This window comes from Ceratotherium simum, chromosome 20, assembly GCF_057802395.1.
Source record: "Ceratotherium simum simum isolate JZ-2026a chromosome 20, ASM5780239v1, whole genome shotgun sequence".
NCBI lineage: Eukaryota > Metazoa > Chordata > Mammalia > Perissodactyla > Rhinocerotidae > Ceratotherium > Ceratotherium simum.
In genome coordinates, this window is record NC_141919.1 from 36951617 (window position 1) to 36968971 (window position 17355).

The following is a 17355-nucleotide window of genomic DNA, read 5'->3' on the forward strand; positions in this document are numbered from 1 at the left end:
CTTGTCAAGAAAGGTTTTAAGAGGTGGGATGTTATAGGCTCTAAGTGGGGGGCAGTGTTTTACGTGGGTGGGAGGCCACGGCATCGCCGGCTAAAGACGCAGGCCACATACTCCAAGGCGGCGCGCGCGCGCGGCGCACCGGCCTGACCCATGGGCCACAGCGCGTGCGCAGCCCAACGCTCGCGCCGGGCGCGCGGCCCGCGGGAAGCCCGCCAGGAGCCGCGAGCGCGAGACCCCGCGCGCCAAGGCGGGAAAAGGCTCGCGCGTGCGCGGCTCGGAGCGTCGGGCTCGCCAGGATGGGGAAGGGGAGGTGGAGTTTCCAAGAGGGAACTTGACCCGTTAGCAGCCGCGGCCATGGCGGCGCGCTCGCCGCCCTCGCCGCTCCCTCTTTCCCCAGCGCGACATTTGGGGCCCTGGTCCCCGCGTGTTGGGCGGGGAGCTGTGGTACACGCAGTGCCCTGCGAGGCCTCGGGTCTTGCCGGCGGAGCGCGGGAGGGCGTCGGGGACAAAAGCGGTATCTCCTGGCGGGGCGAAGACGGGTCAGAGGGCCGGCGAGGGCCAGGGGGCGCAGCTCCGGCTCAGGCTCCCCTCCTCAGCGCGCCCGTCGGGTCCAGGCGGCTAGAGGGCATCTCGGTAGAGGAGGCGATGGTGACCCGGACGCAGCTGCTGGAGGACGAGCTGAGCAGCCTAAAGGAGGAGCTGGCCTTGTGTCAGGTATCGAGGACTCTGGCCGCCGGCCTTTCCCCTCCACGCCGGAGCCGGGCCGGTGGGGAGGCGCGCCCCTCTCCCTCTGCCTTCGGCTGCGTCGCTGCGCGGGTTTGGGACCCACAGCCCCGCCCGGCGGCCCTCCCTCCCGGCTCCCAGGCCCAGCCCGGCCGGCTGCTCGGTGCAGGAGGGACGCGGCGGCCCCCCGACCCCGGGCTCCCGCCCCTCTCCTGACGCCGGCCGGGCAGGGTTCGCTTCGGCCCCCTGGGTTTGGTTTTCTTCACTTGGATATCCCCAGAACCTGCAGGCACACTCCAGTCCCCCAAAAGCCGAAGTTGTCGGTCGTGACTGTAGTGGTACTTGGTGCAGCAGGGGTGGAGCGCAATCCACCAGCTGAAATGTTGAACAGGAGAACACTTATTAAAATAAAATCCATCGATGAAGGAGCCTGTTTTTAACTTTCAGACCCACAGTTGCCCTTGTTATTAAGTTAACTGAAACTTAAGTTGTAAACACAGACCAATAATTTTTAGGCGGTCTGGAGCTGGGAACTTTCACACACAATAGATGATGCTTGATACTTATTAACCAACTGTACTAATTCATAGTCCGTGAGTGAGAAATCTCATTTTCATGTCAACTTGCCAGTGACAAGCATTTACTAAATCAATGACATGAACATTACTTTCCTGGTATTTGTAGTTTGTGCATACTAAAGGTGGCTTGACTGTACTCAGAGTTGATTTTCCTTTAGTTTTGCGTCCTTACCACTCTCTCTTCTCTAATTTTACCAGAACCTTTAGACAGGGTTAGGAGATTAAATGTTGAGATTCACCAATAGAAACTGCTAAACACCAAGGTCACTTTATGAACAGTATCAGTTTAGATAAATAAAAATTCATAAAATTCATTGTCTCATATTGAATCCTTTTGCCCCTTTTGTAGATCCTTGCTGATTGAGTCAAGGCTGTAAAACCAGGACAGTTTTGTTCAAATTAAATAGGACTTTGCTTAAACAAGTTGGGGAGATAATATGTGGCTGCCTCCTTTTCACTTTCCCATTTTCTGTTCTTCACTGGTTAAGCAGGAAAGGGATGAAATAAAAGACACAAAGGAACATTTTGTCATCTGCACACCTCACCTTTGGGTAGTTTAGAGATGTGAACCCATGATAAAGGCCTTTGTCATTTGACAAGTTATAAGATGCTATTTGCCCATATCGTCTCCACTCACTCCTCCCTACCCCTTGCTCTGTATTTCCTATAGTTATGCCCTTAGCTGGCTAAGGAGCTAAGATATTTACTTTTTATGACTGACTTGATTAAGGAAATCAGTCTGTTGGAAACAGCCCAATGACTCCCTCCACCAAATACATTCACTATTATATTCTTTAAAAACGTGGCTTCGAACATGCTGTTGGCCTTTGTGACCTTGGACATATATGGACTAAGAAGATGATTGAAGTAGTTTAGGCAGATGTGAGAATAGAGATGGTCATAATTAGCCTAGAAAGGTGGTTCTTGAGATTTTTGTAATTTGACACTATTAGCGGATCATAGGCATTCAAGTAATGTTAGATGAGACTGGCAGTTTCCTATACTGTAAAACTTTAGTCAAACCACACTCTTGCTTTTGGGGAAATCGGGGAGAAATAATAATTGAACTCCCAATAGTTTTGTAAAAAAACATTTAATTAATTAAACATTCACTTTTGTGTGTGTGTGTGTGTGTGTGTGTGTGTGTGAGGAAGATTGGCCCTGAGCTAACATCTGTTCCCAATCTTCCTCCTTTTGCTTGAGGAAGATGGACCCTCAGCTAACATAACATCTCTGCCAGTCTTCCTCTACTTTGTATATGGGACACCGCCACAGTATGGCTTGATGAGCGGTGTGTAGGTCTGCGCCTGGGATCCAAACCGGCGAACCCCAGGCCGCCAAAGTGGAGCATACAAACTTAACCACTACACCACTGGGCTGGCCCCCTAAACATTTACTTTTACATCTTTTTTTTATTTGTTCTTCCACTTACTTATTCAGGTAGAAGTCATAGTACTCAAGAATATGTAGTGTTAACCGTATGTTTTTTGAACCTTTCAAAAATTGCAACCAAAAATAAATTCATTTTACATCTCAACCTAGTAAGTAGGCACACATATACATACGTATAATTTAAGAAAGAATATTTACCCTGTGTGTCATGAACTCTGATATTTTCTTTTAAATTCTATTCTTTAAGAAAATGCTGCTTAGATCTACTAAATTAATTTCACAATCCAGTATAGTCAAATGTACAGTTTGAGAAAAAGAAAGCTGCTCATTAGTCTCTGGTCATAAGCAGTAGCTTCATTTAGGTCAGTTGGTTGTTTTTCACATTTAACTTACAAGAATTCAATTTTAAGTACTTGGTGGAGAAAAAGAAAGTTTGAGTGATTCTGTGTACCATTCGATTCCATGGGAATGACTCAGAATAAGCATATAATAGAAAATCTTAGTTACAAGTGTTTCTCATAAAATGAGCATGTCATCCTACGCTGTGATTATAGTATGTGTCTAATTAAACTTTTTTCATGTGGCCCCACATTAGCAAGCAACATACACATAATGCTTAGCTGAAGAAAACATGATTAATTTCAACATGGGGAGAAAAGTTGTCTGTATTGGACTTACTGAGGATAGGATGTTAGCTTCCAATTGTAGCTTTTTCCTTAGGAATTTTCAAGGGTGCTCCAAAGGGTAATTTTAAGTCCATGACACTTATGTCTTATTCATTGATTTAAAACCTAACTTCACCATACTCTTGATTTTGATTATGTATTTCAAGATTGTGTTCTATTTGTGACAACGGATGCTGCGAGTATGTAAATGTGCACATTTATCATCACTTGTAGAATACCAGATGAGAAAAAGTAATGTTAAGTATGTGTAATATATATATATACACATGTATATTTTTATGTGTGTGTGTGTGTATTATTAAGCTTATATGTATATAAGCTTAATTCCTTTTTTAGTAGCAGCCAAAAATATTTACTAAATCTATAACCAATTTTGGGTAAAAAAATTATTTAGGGCATTCAAATGAAATACATGTTCATTATTCCAACTTTTAACTTTCTTGAAGCATGTGATGTTGGAATTAAGAGTATATGACCAGAGAACTCAGCCAGTTATATTTTTCTTAGACTTTTAGATGTATTGAAACCTTGCCTAGTCATTCACAAACAGAAAAATTTTGAGAATATGTTGTATAATTAGGATCCTCTTTGTTGGTAGCTATATTCTAATAGATGAAACCTTTTGTGCAGTTATTTTTCATAATAATTTATTGAGTGGCTACTTTGTGCCATACTTGGTAATTAAACTCCGTCCATTGTTTCCCCAATTATCAAATAATTTGATAGGCAAATTATCTGTTTAAATGTAAAAAATAGTTTTCATATGTTTGTTGAATTCATTCCTCCAGTGCATGTTAACTGAGGGCCTATTATGTTGCCAGACACTACACTAGGTGCTGGGAAAGTACCTATCCAGTGAAAAAAACAATTTTGGATGTCTGTGTCTGTGAAGTTGGTATTTATTTCCATGCTAGTCAATAAGTGAAAGTCAAAGCCAGTCCACCTCTAAGATAATTTAGACCCAAATCTCCTAGCATTTAGTTTAACTCTTTTATAGGCTGAGTTTAAAAAACTGTGTGAGGAGTAGGATTTTTTAAATTTAAATTTTAAATTGTTTGAGTCTGTGTGGAAATTCTGTAGTAAGAATAAAGAATTTTATAATGAGTAGTTTTTAAGGGTTTTATTTTTAGTTTTTAAAAAATATTTAAGTGCCCAAAGGAAGGGAAAATATAGGAAAATATAAAGGGAATATGATTGGCAATCTTTAGTTTTCTTGTTTTAATAATGTGTGGAGCAGTTTGGAAACTAGTTTTGTGTTTTTTGCGAGGGCTTTTTTGTATATGAAAGAGAGTCTTTTTATTAATTAGAGGTATAATTCACATTGAAGATGATATAGCATTTAAATAACTAAAACACAAAAATGAATACATACAATAGTCCCATAATCTATTCATAACATTTTATTGCTCATAAAAGAACTTACCTTTTTTTTTCTTAATCTGGTATCACTTATTCATTTGAGTATTTTTAGGTGACAAGGAAAATCCAAATACTGTTGCTGACCATAAATTAAAAAAAAGAAATTAATAACTAAAGTTTAAACTAAAGAAATTTGGAAATTAGAAAATTCTCCTCAAAATGACTTCTGGGTATAAATTGTAATTATAAATTAGTAACAACAGAGTGTTTCTGGAGGAGTCTTCTGGTTGCTTTTTTCTCTGGCCTCTATGATGAAAACAGCTTAAGGAGAATTTGTTGTTACTTTCTCTTTGGTAGGGATTGAAGAGGAGATGTGAAATAACCATTAACCATAACAACAACAAAAAGAAAAAGAGAAAAAAATGTATAAATTAAGATGTAAAGATTTTTGCATCAGATACTTGATTTCTTACTATGTTCCTTTCACTGTGCTAGACCTAAGTCCTTTATTAGTAAATCATACTTATTTAAGCCAAAGTAACTCAGTTATTTTATAAATGTTGAAAACCTACTCCTTTTTTACATTTTTACTTATGTTAACCATTCTTGCTTAGTATTTTAGGCGGAAAGTTGAGGTGAAAATAGATGTGAATCTTTGCTATTTTGTTTTGAAGCAAGCTATGCGATAAATTTATAGATAATATTGGTTTCAAGGAATTTTGTAATTTCATCAACATAACTTTTAAAAATAGAGATGTTAGAGCACATAATATTGCATTAACTTTTCCTTATCTTCACTGCCTTTCAAACAGGTTATGGCATGTGATTTATATACTGACATTTCTTGTTGTTAACTCGATTCATTTTAATACCCAAATGCTGAATTCTTGCTTCTAACAGGGTAAAGCATGATATATAAGAATAGTTAGGTACGGTGGTACCTTCCAGTACTCAGGCTGTCAAAAGTCTTTTAAAAACAAACAAATAAAATAGATCAAAGATTTGAGCATTAAAAAATGAAACCAAAAATTTTAGAAGAAAGTATTGGTAAATATGTTTGTAATCTTAGGGTAGAGAAGACCTTTCTAACTGGTACATAAAATCCATAAGCCATAATGGAAAGAATGGATAAATTTGAATGTATAAAATTAATAACTCCCTTTTCCCAAAAAAACTCCATCATAAATAAAGTTAAATAAGCAACAAGATTCCGGGAAAAAATATTTGTAACACATTTGGTAGACATAAGTCTAATTTTAAGATTTCCAACAACACTTCATATATTTCCTTGGCAGAACTTAGTCACATGGTCCACAGGCAAGAGATGCCAGTCTTTTAATTGGGCAGCAAAGAGCAAAAATGGTTTCTGTTACTAACAGGCAGGGGAGAATAGATGATGGAGACAGATACAAATAGAGATATCTGCCATATAAGTAAACCCAAACAACCAACCAAATAGTATTATGAAATGAAATGTGATATGAAAAAAAATTAAACAGGATAAGAGGTTACCAGAAACTTGTGGGTTTTGGTGGCTATAAATATAGTAGTCAGGGAAGATGACTTCTCTTGAAGAGGTGAGATTTAAGCAAAGACCTCAATAAAGTGTGGGCATAAACTATATGAAAATCTGGTGGATGGTCCATGTGCAAAGACCGTGGTAAAAGTAGAACAAGAAGGTCAGTGTGAACAAGAGGGGAGAGTAATAGATGAGACTGGAGATGTGTCTTTGGGGCCAGATACTGTGGGGTCTTGTAACCTTAGTAAAGAGTTTGGGTTATCTTCCTAATCTGAAGGGAACCCAGTGAAGGATTTTGAGCTGTAAGGAGGCTAAGGGACCATTATGGAGAGCTAGGCAGGAGATGGAGTTGACTTGGACTAGGATGATGGTGGTCGAGGTGGTGAGAAGTGGTTAGAATTGGGCTATGTTTTGTAGAGAAGGCCAGTAGGATTTACTGATGGTTTGGATGTGAAGTGTGAGGAAAAGAGAGCAACCAAGATTGACTCCTAGTTTTTAGGCCTTTGAACAAATGAGTAGATGGTGGTGTCATTTTCCAAGATGCAGAGGGGCAGGTTTGTGAGAGGGTAGGAAATCAAAAATTTTATTTTGAATAAGTTAAATTTGAGATACCTTTTAGGCATTCAAGTGGAATTATTGAGTAGGCAGTTGGAGTTTCAAGTCTGCCCCTAAGGGTAGAGGAAACGGCTAGAGATAGAAATGTGGGAGTCATCAGTGTAGAGTTGATGTGTAAAACCAGGGGACTGAATGAGGTCACCCAGGGCAGTGGTTCTCAATCCTGAGTGCACAGAATCGCCTGAGGAGCTGTTAAAACATGCTGATGCTTGAATATTACCTGAAACCAATTAAATCCTAACCTTTAGATCATCACTCTTTTTACTAAACTCTCCAGAAGTGATTCCTAACTGTCAACCAGAGTTGATAACAACTGACCTGCGCATTAAGGACAGAAACTGTCCATTGTCCATTGGATTTGGCTGTATAGAGGACCTTGAGAAATGATTTTAGCATAATAGTGGGGAGGGAAAACTGAGTGGATGGGAAGTGAGGAAGTAGAGAGGGTTATAGGCAACTCTTTCAAGGAATTTCTCTGAAAAGGGAAGCTGAAAAATGGAACAATAGCTAGAGGGTAATTTCCTTTTAGAACAAATTTTCCTTGATATTCAGCACTTCTACGTTTACACCCTAAAATGTGGGTGATAGAAATAGTAAAAGTGAATGTGGGTTATCAGTGTAATAACATTTTTTTTGTGTGTGTGGGACGGAGATCAGCCCTGAGCTAACATCCATGCCACTCCTCCTCTTTTTGCTGAGGAAGACTGGCCCTTAGCTAACGTCTATTGCCAATCCTCCTCCTTTTTTCCCCCTTTTTCTCCCCAAAGCCGCAGTAGATAGTTGTATGTTATAGTTGCACATCCTGCTAGTTGCTGCATGTGGGACACTGCCTCAGCATGGCCGGACAAGCGGTGGGTCGGTGCGTGCCCGGGATCCAAACCCGGGCTGCCAGTAGTGGAGCATGCGCACCCAACTGCTAAGCCATGGGGCTGGCGCCTGTAAGAACTTTTTAAAATAAAGCTTTCCTACTATACTTTTCAAGAATCTATTTTATAATTGTAGAATTAGGGATCAAGTAATTATGTTTTTTTCATTTCTTAATTTAATGTAGTGTCTTGTCTTCTCTGATATAGCTACAAAGCAATACATTTAAAGTGTCTTTTTATTTCTTTAAGGCTGATAAAGAATTTGTATGGTCTTTGTGGAAACGTCTCCAGGTGACAAACCCAGATCTCACACAAGCAGTCAGTTTGGTTGTGGAAAGGTGAGCTCCCAAGTTATTTTTTCATGAGTATTTGGTTTGTTGAATTTATTTCTCTTCATTATTAAAATTAAAACTTGGCGTTAATCCCCTAAAGAGATTCATTTGATTTCCAAATGACTGTGGAGTGTGATATAATTATTGGATTTATTTCAAGGGGTGCCAATTCACCAAGTACAGATAGACCATATCTCCTGTTCATAGTCTGACATATTTGGCAAGTTTCCAGGTAAGAGAGAAAACTGTGACTTAGATGCTGTGTTTGTGTGTGTGTGTGTCTGTCTGTCTGTCTGTCTTGAGCTGTTACAGCTCAACTTGAAAAATTGGAGAAGTCTCTGTTGTTTGGCTTCTGACTCGGAGGCGGCCCATGTTGGCAACTTCCTAGACATGATGCTTCCTAGACAGGGCTCAGTTTTCCCCTGAGATAATTGCAGTATGTACTTGAAAGCCTAGGATGACCTTGCCAGAGTGGAGTAAGTGTTGGAATAGGTTGAAGGATTTCACTTAGCACTCTGTATTACTCTGTAGGGGATGCCCAGTCATTTAACTGTATGTTATTGGGCCTCTCCTTGGTCATTAGAAACAGTGGAGTGATACTGGTTACTCTTTATCAAACATCAGGTATACAGTAGTCCCATGACACTTAGCACAGCGATTAAAACACTTGCTTTCCTATTAGATGAATTTCATTACCTTTCCTAAATGAGAAGCTAAGCATATGGATGCCTTTTCCTTTTTCTTTATTGGAATTATGATTATATAATCTGAATAGCATTTTTTGATAACTTGAATTATATTCACCTTTGGAGTCTTTAGCCCTGGGATCATTCCAGTATTGTCCGGAATTTGACTTTTTAAAATCTGTGATACATACCTATGTCTAATTTTACCGTCCTTGGTTATTGTGGACTCTTAAGATGGTGTAATCAGTTTCTGTTCATGTTGCTTGTATGTTTAATTCATCAATCAGTTTTTCCCTTTTAATGATCAGAATTAAGTCTTTTGTTGAAGTACTCTTTTACTTCCTTGGTCATCCTTTAGATGAAATGTGATCACTCTCAGTGTCACTCTGTTTTTTTGTAGAGTAAGCCTTCTAGAAGATGTATTTTTGGGACGTTTCTGTGATTCTTTCTTTATCCTCTTCTCCTTTTATTTATATATATTTTTCAACTTTCTAATTTATTTTTTTAAACTTTCTAAAGCTACCTTTAGTTTTCACTTTCCTTTTGGTTAAGACAGAAGCAAATATTAAAATATTCTCATTTTTCTCATTCTTTAAGATTTCTATTTTTCATATTTTATAATATATATTCATATAAAAGTATATATGTGCAGTTTATAAATACATGGACATATATTGGGGATGGGTCCTCAAAAGCCTTTTGCTGATAAAATATATAATGGAAAATTTTGAAGATTACTTCTTTACAGCCATGATTCTCAAAATTTTAGTGTGTACAAGATGTACTTGGATAATTTATTAAAATGCAGATCTCTGAGACTTTTCCCTGATCTACTGAATCTCTAGGGATGAGGTTCAGGAGTTTTTTTTTTTTTTTTTTTTTTTTTTTAAAGATTTTATTTATTTTATTTTTTTCCCCCCAAAGCCCCAGCAGATAGTTGCATGTCATAGCTGCACATCCTTCTAGTTGCTGTATGTGGGACTCGGCCCCAGGATGGACGGAGAAGTGGTGCCTCGATGCGCACCCGGGATCCGAACCCGGGCCGCCAGCATTGCAGCGCACGCACTCAACCACCAAGCCACAGGGCCGGCCCCAGGAGTCTTTTTAAAATAAACTTTCCAGGCAGTTCTGATATTGTAGTCAATAGATCACACTATGAGATACCTTGGAATTTGAGTTGACTTTTGAAATTGGAAACCTGTAAGTGGCATTTATAATTTTACGATTATGTAGATGTAAATATTTATTTTCTAGAGAACCATGTAGTATGGACCTTTTGAGAAGGGAAAATGGTATGCTGTTCAATCTATATCTGTCGAAAAAGAATATTCTCAATATCAAAGTCAAATAGACTATCTTTCTGTATAGTCCATTAGTTACCCAAATTATGCTCCATTTAAGTCTGTTTAGTATTTGTGCCGTGGTCTTCCTGGACAGCCTTTTTTTCCCCTGGAATTTCTAATTGCCTCTCTTTTCTGCTTTTTCTTGTCATAAAGAACGTCTTTGTTCAGACATTTGTTTAATGGCCAAAGACATTCTTCCTTGGGCCCTTTGGCTTATGGCATCAATTTGGACCAATTGCTTTCTGTATCTACTCATAGCTGTCATCCTAGGATTTCTTTTCATTGTACTCTTGAACCAGTTCCATAGTTTCTAGGATCCCACATCTTCCTTTTTCTTCCTGTTGGATTATATTTTCAAATTTTTTTCTCAGAAAGGATGCCCAAGGGGTCCACTTTCTGACTCCTTACATGCCTGAAAATGTCGTTCTTTTGCTCTTATGCTTGATTGATACTTTAGCTGAACATAAAATTTTATGTCCATATAATTTATTTTTGAAAGTATATCTCTATTATCTTGTTTTAGCATACAGTGGTGCTACCAAGTATATGTGTGATCCCATTGCAAGTGTGATTCTTATTTCTTGCTAGGTAGTTTGTGTGAAGCTTTTAGGATTTGCTATTTATATGTGATATTGCAAAATTTCGGCATTGTCTATTGATTTGAATCTTTCAAAAAATTCAACCTCAGCCTTTGGTGGGCCTTTTCAATCTCAAGATTTAAGATTTTCTTTGGATTAAGGAAATACTCTTCTTCTCTTATATTTGCTCTTAATTCTCTATGTTCTTTCTTTGAGCACTCTATTAGAGGTTGGATCTTCTAGATGTGGCCTTCTTTTCTCTCATATTTTCCATCTTTTTATTCTGTCTTCTGAATGGCCTTCTTACTTTTTCTTCCATCAATAAATAGATTTTTTCCATTTGCCCTATTTTGTTATTTGTATTAATTTTAGAAATCAAATTTTTGCTTCTAAAAAATTTATTTGATTTTTCCTTTTTCACAGCAGTCTTCTTTAAAAGAATAACTTTTTAATCTTTCTGATTATAATTTTTAAGTTCTTTTCTTTTTCTTGCGTTATCTTTGTTTTCTGTTGGGTAACTTCTGTTTGTTCTGAGTCTTTTTCTTTAATGATGATAATTTTCGTCAAGTGCATGATGATCCTTTATTAATTGTTCATATTTTTGTATGAACTTCTATGTTGCCTAATATAGATATGTTGCTCATAGTGAGTTGACTTTGCATTTTTGTATATCTCTTTACCAGAAGACTTCTCCTCCAAATGGAAGGATTAAGTGTGGGCTCTTTGTAAGAGGTAGGGGAGGGGACTATCAACAAGCTTTCCTGAAGGATGTATGGCAGATGGGCTTCGCTGTAGAGAACGAGAGTTAGGCTCTTTAGTCAGTCCTTTTTCTGATTGTATTGTTTGCCCCAACAACCATAGTAGGGACCTTTGCCAGACAAATGGTTGTTTTGAAGGTAGTCTTCAGTCATTTGCTGTGGGCAAATGTTGCAGGTAGTTGTTCTGAACGTGGATGAGTGAGAAGCTCAGCTTTTTTGGTAAATGGTTCTTTAACTAGTTATCGTGATTTCTGTGGGCTTCTGCTCTCTGTACTACTAATTGGGTATTTAGAGCCTCTGTGGGCCTCTTCCAGAAAAAACAACTTCCTCTTCCACTATAGACACTATTTGAGCTTTGGATTATGATTTTTCTCCTCTGGGTTTGTCTCTGTCTTTCAGATAGTTGTCAAATTTATGGTCTATTTTGGACCCCTTTTTTTGTTTTCCATGCTGATAGGGACTTCTTCAAGTTAGTGTGGTTTGGGGATGTCAATGTCATGTTGTCTGTCAGTTCATCATCTTCGAGAGGGAAGGGGTTAGATTTTAGGGGTTACAATGTATTCTGTTATTTTGATATACCGTATTTATATTTCACCAGTGTCTTGTTGTTATACATTAAGGTTATTTTATTTGAAAAAAATTGTATAATGATGCTGTGATGAATAATGGCCTTATGCATGAAGCTTTGCCTGCATCATTGGTTTCAACCAGTGGTGCTACTGACTTAGTGGACGGAGGCTGGAATTACTAAACATTGTGAAATGAATAGGATAATCCTGCTCAATTAAAGGATTATACTGCTCCAAATGCCATTAGTACCCTCTTGGAAAAATGCTGGCCTTATCCATAATTCTTTATTTTTTTTGACTTTTTGGTACTTTATTATATGTCTTTATAAGTTTTTTGGTGGGATATCAGTATACATACGTTTGTGTGCATGTGTTTTACTTTTTATTTTGAAAAATTTTAATTAGATGCAAAAGTGGAGAGAATACATTAATGAACTCCCATGTTTGCTCATCACCCAGCTTGAATAATTATCAACACTTGACCAATATTGTTTCAGCTATAAACTTCTACTTGCTGCTGCTCCTCTGCTCCCTCTACCACCCATGGATTATTTGAAGCAAATCCCAGACATCATGTTATTTTACCCACAATTACATTAGTGTTTACAGTCAATTCTTGTTATTCACAGCAGTTATGTTTTATAAAGTCCTTGTAAACACTGAATTAGCAAACGTTGAACCATTGCTCCTAGGGGAGATAAAAGATTAGGTTCCTGTGAGCCTCTGGTCACAACATTTTTGTCAACATATAACCTTATTTTATGTGTGTTTCTATTTAAAGATGTCTTTTTAAATATATGTTGTTGATTCATTACTATTGAACTCATGACCAGTAGCACTGTAACTCCCACCTGAATAAAGGTTATCTAACATACTCTTTTCTCCGTAAGACATGTCACAGCCTTCTTGTGCTTAGGAACACTAGATAGCACTTCAGCACTGTGGTCGCTGATCATTTTAAACAGTGAAATCATCAACAAAAGTGTAAAAATGTGAAAAACATGGCACTAAATAGACCATGAGAGGAACACTTGTTTACAGTATGAGAGCTGAAACAAGAAGGCAGAGCATCTCCTTGTTTGACCTCAGCTGGGAACATGTGGTTTGGGTGACTTCACCACTTTATGCATGCCTGCAAATGACTGAAAAGTGCCAGAGGTATTGATTTTAGGCTTACAAGTAAGTTTTAGTGATTTAGTTAAGAATTTACAAATTCTGAGTCCGTGAATGAGGATTGACTCTCTCTCTACGAGGTAACGGCTCTTTTTAACATAACCATGGTATCTTTATCATACTTAGAATTCTATAATTATTCCCTCATATAATCAAATATCCAGTCAGTTTTTAGATTTTTCCAGTTGTCTCATAACTTTTTGAAAAAGTTAGTTTGTTTCTATGAGGACTCAAACATAGTCTATCTGCTGGATATATAGGTTTCTTCTCTTCCTCTATTGTGTTTCTCTTCTTTACAATTGATTTTTGGAATAAATTGGGTTATTTATCCTGTAGAGTTTCCTACATTCTGGATTTTTCTGATTTTAATCTTCTGTACCCTATAGTTTTCATAAACTTGTAATTTGACCTAAATGCTTATTCAGACTCAGGTTTGATGTTTTGGCAAAAAATCTTTGGTGTTATTATATAATCGTTATCACATCACATCAGGAGGCACATAGTGTCTTGTCCAAATCTCTTTTTTGTGATGTTAAGGTTAATCAGTGGCTGATGTCTCTTTAATCTAGGACAGCCTATACTCTTCTTTTTTTTTTAATGGCATTATCTTCTTAAACAAACATGGTTATTAATTGTCGTTTAGGGTGTCCTAAATTCTAAATTCATTTGATTACTTCCTTGTGTTGTTGTTTTAACTCTTCCTCTTTAATATACTGGAAGGTAGATCTAAAGCTTGATTATATTCAGGTTCAACTTTTTTGGCACAAATACTTCAAAGGTTGTGCCATGTACGTTATAGCATATTGTGTCAGGAGGCACCTGCTGTCTGATTGTGCCGCTTTCAGTAGTGATAATATTAATCAGTGCATTTGGGTAATGATAGTCTAATCCCTCCATTGTAAAGTTGTATTTTTTACCCTTAGGACCAACAGGTAATCCAGCAAGTAAATGTAATAATTGGTACCCTCCAAGTGTTCACTTCTCCATCAACATTTCACCTAATTTTAGTATACATTGATTATCTTTATCTGAATTATTTCATTAGGGGTTAAAAATTGTGATTTTATAATTCTGTCATTTCTTCTGTTTTTATTAACTGGAATTCTTTCTAAAACACATTTTGTGAATTTTTTAAAGTTAATTTTTTGGTAGGTAACATGGTCATATGATGCAGTATTTTAAAAGTATTAAAGACTATACCATGAGGAGTCTGCTCTCACCCCTGTCTCCAGCTGCCCCATTCCCTTCCTCACAGACAAATAATGATAATAGCACATTTATGTCTTTGATCCATTTTGAGCTAAGTTTTATATATGGTGTGAATTAAGGGTCCAGCTTCATTCTTTTGCATTTCCAGTTGTCCCAGCACCTCTTAAAAAAACTGTTTTTCTCCATTGGATGGTCTTAGCACTCTTGTCAAAAATAGGTTGACCATAGACGTATGAGCTTATTTCTGAACTCTCAGTTCTATTTCTTTGATCTATATGTCTGTCCTTGTCCCAGTATCATACTGTCTTGATGACTGTTGTTTTGTAGTAAGTTTTGAAATCTGTTAAGTATGATTCCTGCTACTTTGTTCTTAGTTTTCAAGATTGTTTTGGCTATTCTGGGTCCCTTACAATTCCTTATGAATTTTAGAATCAGCTTGTCAGTTTCTACAAAGAAGTCATCTGAGATTCTGATTGTATTAAATCTCTGGATCAGTTTGCAGAATATTGCCATCTTAACAATGTTAAGTCTTCTATATAATGAATGTAGGATGTTTTTCCAATTATTTAGATCTTTTAAAATTTCTTTCAACAATGTTTTATAGTTTTCAGAGTTTATGTTTTACATTTCTTTGGATAAATTTCTTCCTAAGTATTTTGTTCTTTCTGGTTGTATTATAAATGGAATTGGTTTCTTAAGTTTCAGATTGTTCAGTGTAACTGTATAGATTGCAATTGATTTTTGTATATTGATCTTATATTCTGCAAGCGTGCTGAACTTGTTTATTAGTTCTGATGTTTTTAGTGGATTCCTTAGGATTTGCTACATACAAGATCATGTCATCTGCAAATATGAATAGTTTTGCTTCTTCTGTTCCAAACTTGATGCCTTTTATTTCTTTCTCTTGCCTACTTGCCCTGGCTGGAACTTCAGTACATTGTGGAATAGAAGTGGCCAGAGCCAGAGTGGTTAAGTTCGCTTGTTCCACTTTGGCGGCCTGGAGGTCGCTGGTTCAGATCCTGGGCACAGACCTACTCAAAGCTCATCAAGCCATGCTGAGGCGGCGTCCCACGTAGAAGAACTATAAGGACCTACAACTAGGATATACAGCTATGTACTGGGTCTTTAGGGAGAAAAAAGAAAAAGAGGAATATTGGCAACAGATGTTAGCTCAGGACCAGTCTTCCTCAAAACAAACAAACAAACAAACAAACAAACAAAAATGTGGCCAGAGCAGACATCATTCTTTTGTTCCTGATCATAGAAAGCATCCAATCCCCCTACTAAGTATGCTGTTATCTGTGGGTTTTTCGTAGTTGTCCTTTAGCAGATTTATGAAGTTCCCTTCTATTCCTACCTTGTTATTTAGTGTTTTTTATTATGAAAGGTTGTTGAGTTTTGTCAAATATATTTTCTGTGTCTATTGAGATGATCATGTGATTTCTGTTTTCTATTCTGTTGATATGATGTATTACATTAATTGATTTTCAGATGTTAAACCAACCTTGCATTCCTGGGATAAATTCCATTTCATCATGAAATATAATTCTTTTAATATGTTGTTGGATTTGGTTTGTTAGTATTTTCTGGAGGATTTTTGCATCTATATTCATAAGAGTTATTAGTCTGTAGTTTTCTCTTGATGTCTTTGTCTGTTTTTTTGTATCAGGGTAATACTGGCCTTATAAAATGGGTTGGGAAGAATTTTCGAAGACTTTGTATTAATTCTTCCTTTAATGTTTGGTAGAATTCAGTGGTGAACCCATCCAGGCCTAGGCTTCTCTTTGTGGATAATTTTTTCTTTTATTACTAATTGAATTTCTTCACTTGTTATAGGTTGATTCAGGTTTTCTTTCTTTTCTTGAGTCAGTTTTGGTAGTTGTGTCTTTCTAGGAGTTTGTCCATTTCTTCTAAGTTATCTAATTTGCTAGCATACAAATTTTCCTACTATTCCTTGTAATCCTTTTTGTTTTTATTAGGTTGTTAGTAATGTACCCTTTTTTATTTCTGGTTCTGGTAATTTGAGGCTTCTTTCTTTTTATCATGGTCAAATCTAGTTTGTCCATTTTGTTGATCTTTTCAAAGAACAAGCTTTTGGTTTCATTAATTTTCTTTATTGTTTTTCTATTCTCTATTTCATCAATTTCTTCTCTAATCTTTATTATTCCTTCCTTCTCCTTGCTTTAGGTTTAGTTTCCTCTTACTTTTCAGTGTCTTATGGTGGAACATTAGATTATTGACTTCAGACCTTTCTTCTTCCTTAATATAGGTATGTATAGCTATAAATTTTCTTCTAAACACTGCTTTAACTTCATCTCATATGTTATGATATTTTGTGTCTTCATTTTCACTCATCTCAAAGTATTTTCTGGTTTCTATTTTGATTTCCTCTTTGATCCATTGATAATTTAGGAGTGCGTTGTTTAATTTCTACATATTTGTGAGTTTCCCAATTTTTTCTCATGCTTTCCAGTTTTATTCCATTGTGTTCAGAGATCATACTTTGTATTATTTCTATCCTTTTATATTTATTGAAGTTTTAAGAAGGTCTAGCATATGATCTATCCTGGGAATGTTCTATGTGCACTTGAAAAGTATATATATTTATTTTGTTGGTTTTGAGTATTCTAATGATGTGTGTTAGATCTAGTTTGTTTATAGTATTGTTTAGGTCTTCTATTTCCTTGTTGATCTTCTGTCTAGTTGTTCTATCCATTATTAAAAGCAGGTGTATTAGAGGGCTGGCCCAGTGGCATAGCGGTTAAGTGCACATGCTCTGCTGTGGTGGCCCGGGGTTTGGATCCAGGGTGCACACCGATGCACTGCTTGTCAAGCCATGCTGTGGCGGCATCCCATATAAAGTGGAGGAAGATGGGCACAGATGTTAGCCCAGGACCAGTCTTCCTCAGCAAAAAGAGGATTGGTGACCGATGGTAGCTCAGGGTTGATCTTCTTCACAGGAAAAAAAA

The 17355-nt window shown here is 37.3% G+C and overlaps 1 protein-coding gene across 9 annotated transcripts in view; it reads left to right on the top strand.

Moving 5' to 3' along the window:
* Window positions 1–312: 312 nt before the first annotated feature.
* Window positions 313–17355, top strand: part of CNTLN (centlein) — a 325461-nt gene continuing 308418 nt past the window's right edge. For all 9 annotated transcript variants that reach the window (XM_087444653.1, XM_087444645.1, XM_087444650.1 and 6 more), the window contains exons 1-2: window positions 313–714; window positions 7988–8076. In XM_087444653.1, the coding sequence (XP_087300779.1) occupies window positions 355–714; window positions 7988–8076 (449 nt within the window). In that variant the 5' untranslated portion in view covers window positions 313–354. The remainder of the gene's footprint in view (window positions 715–7987; window positions 8077–17355) is intronic.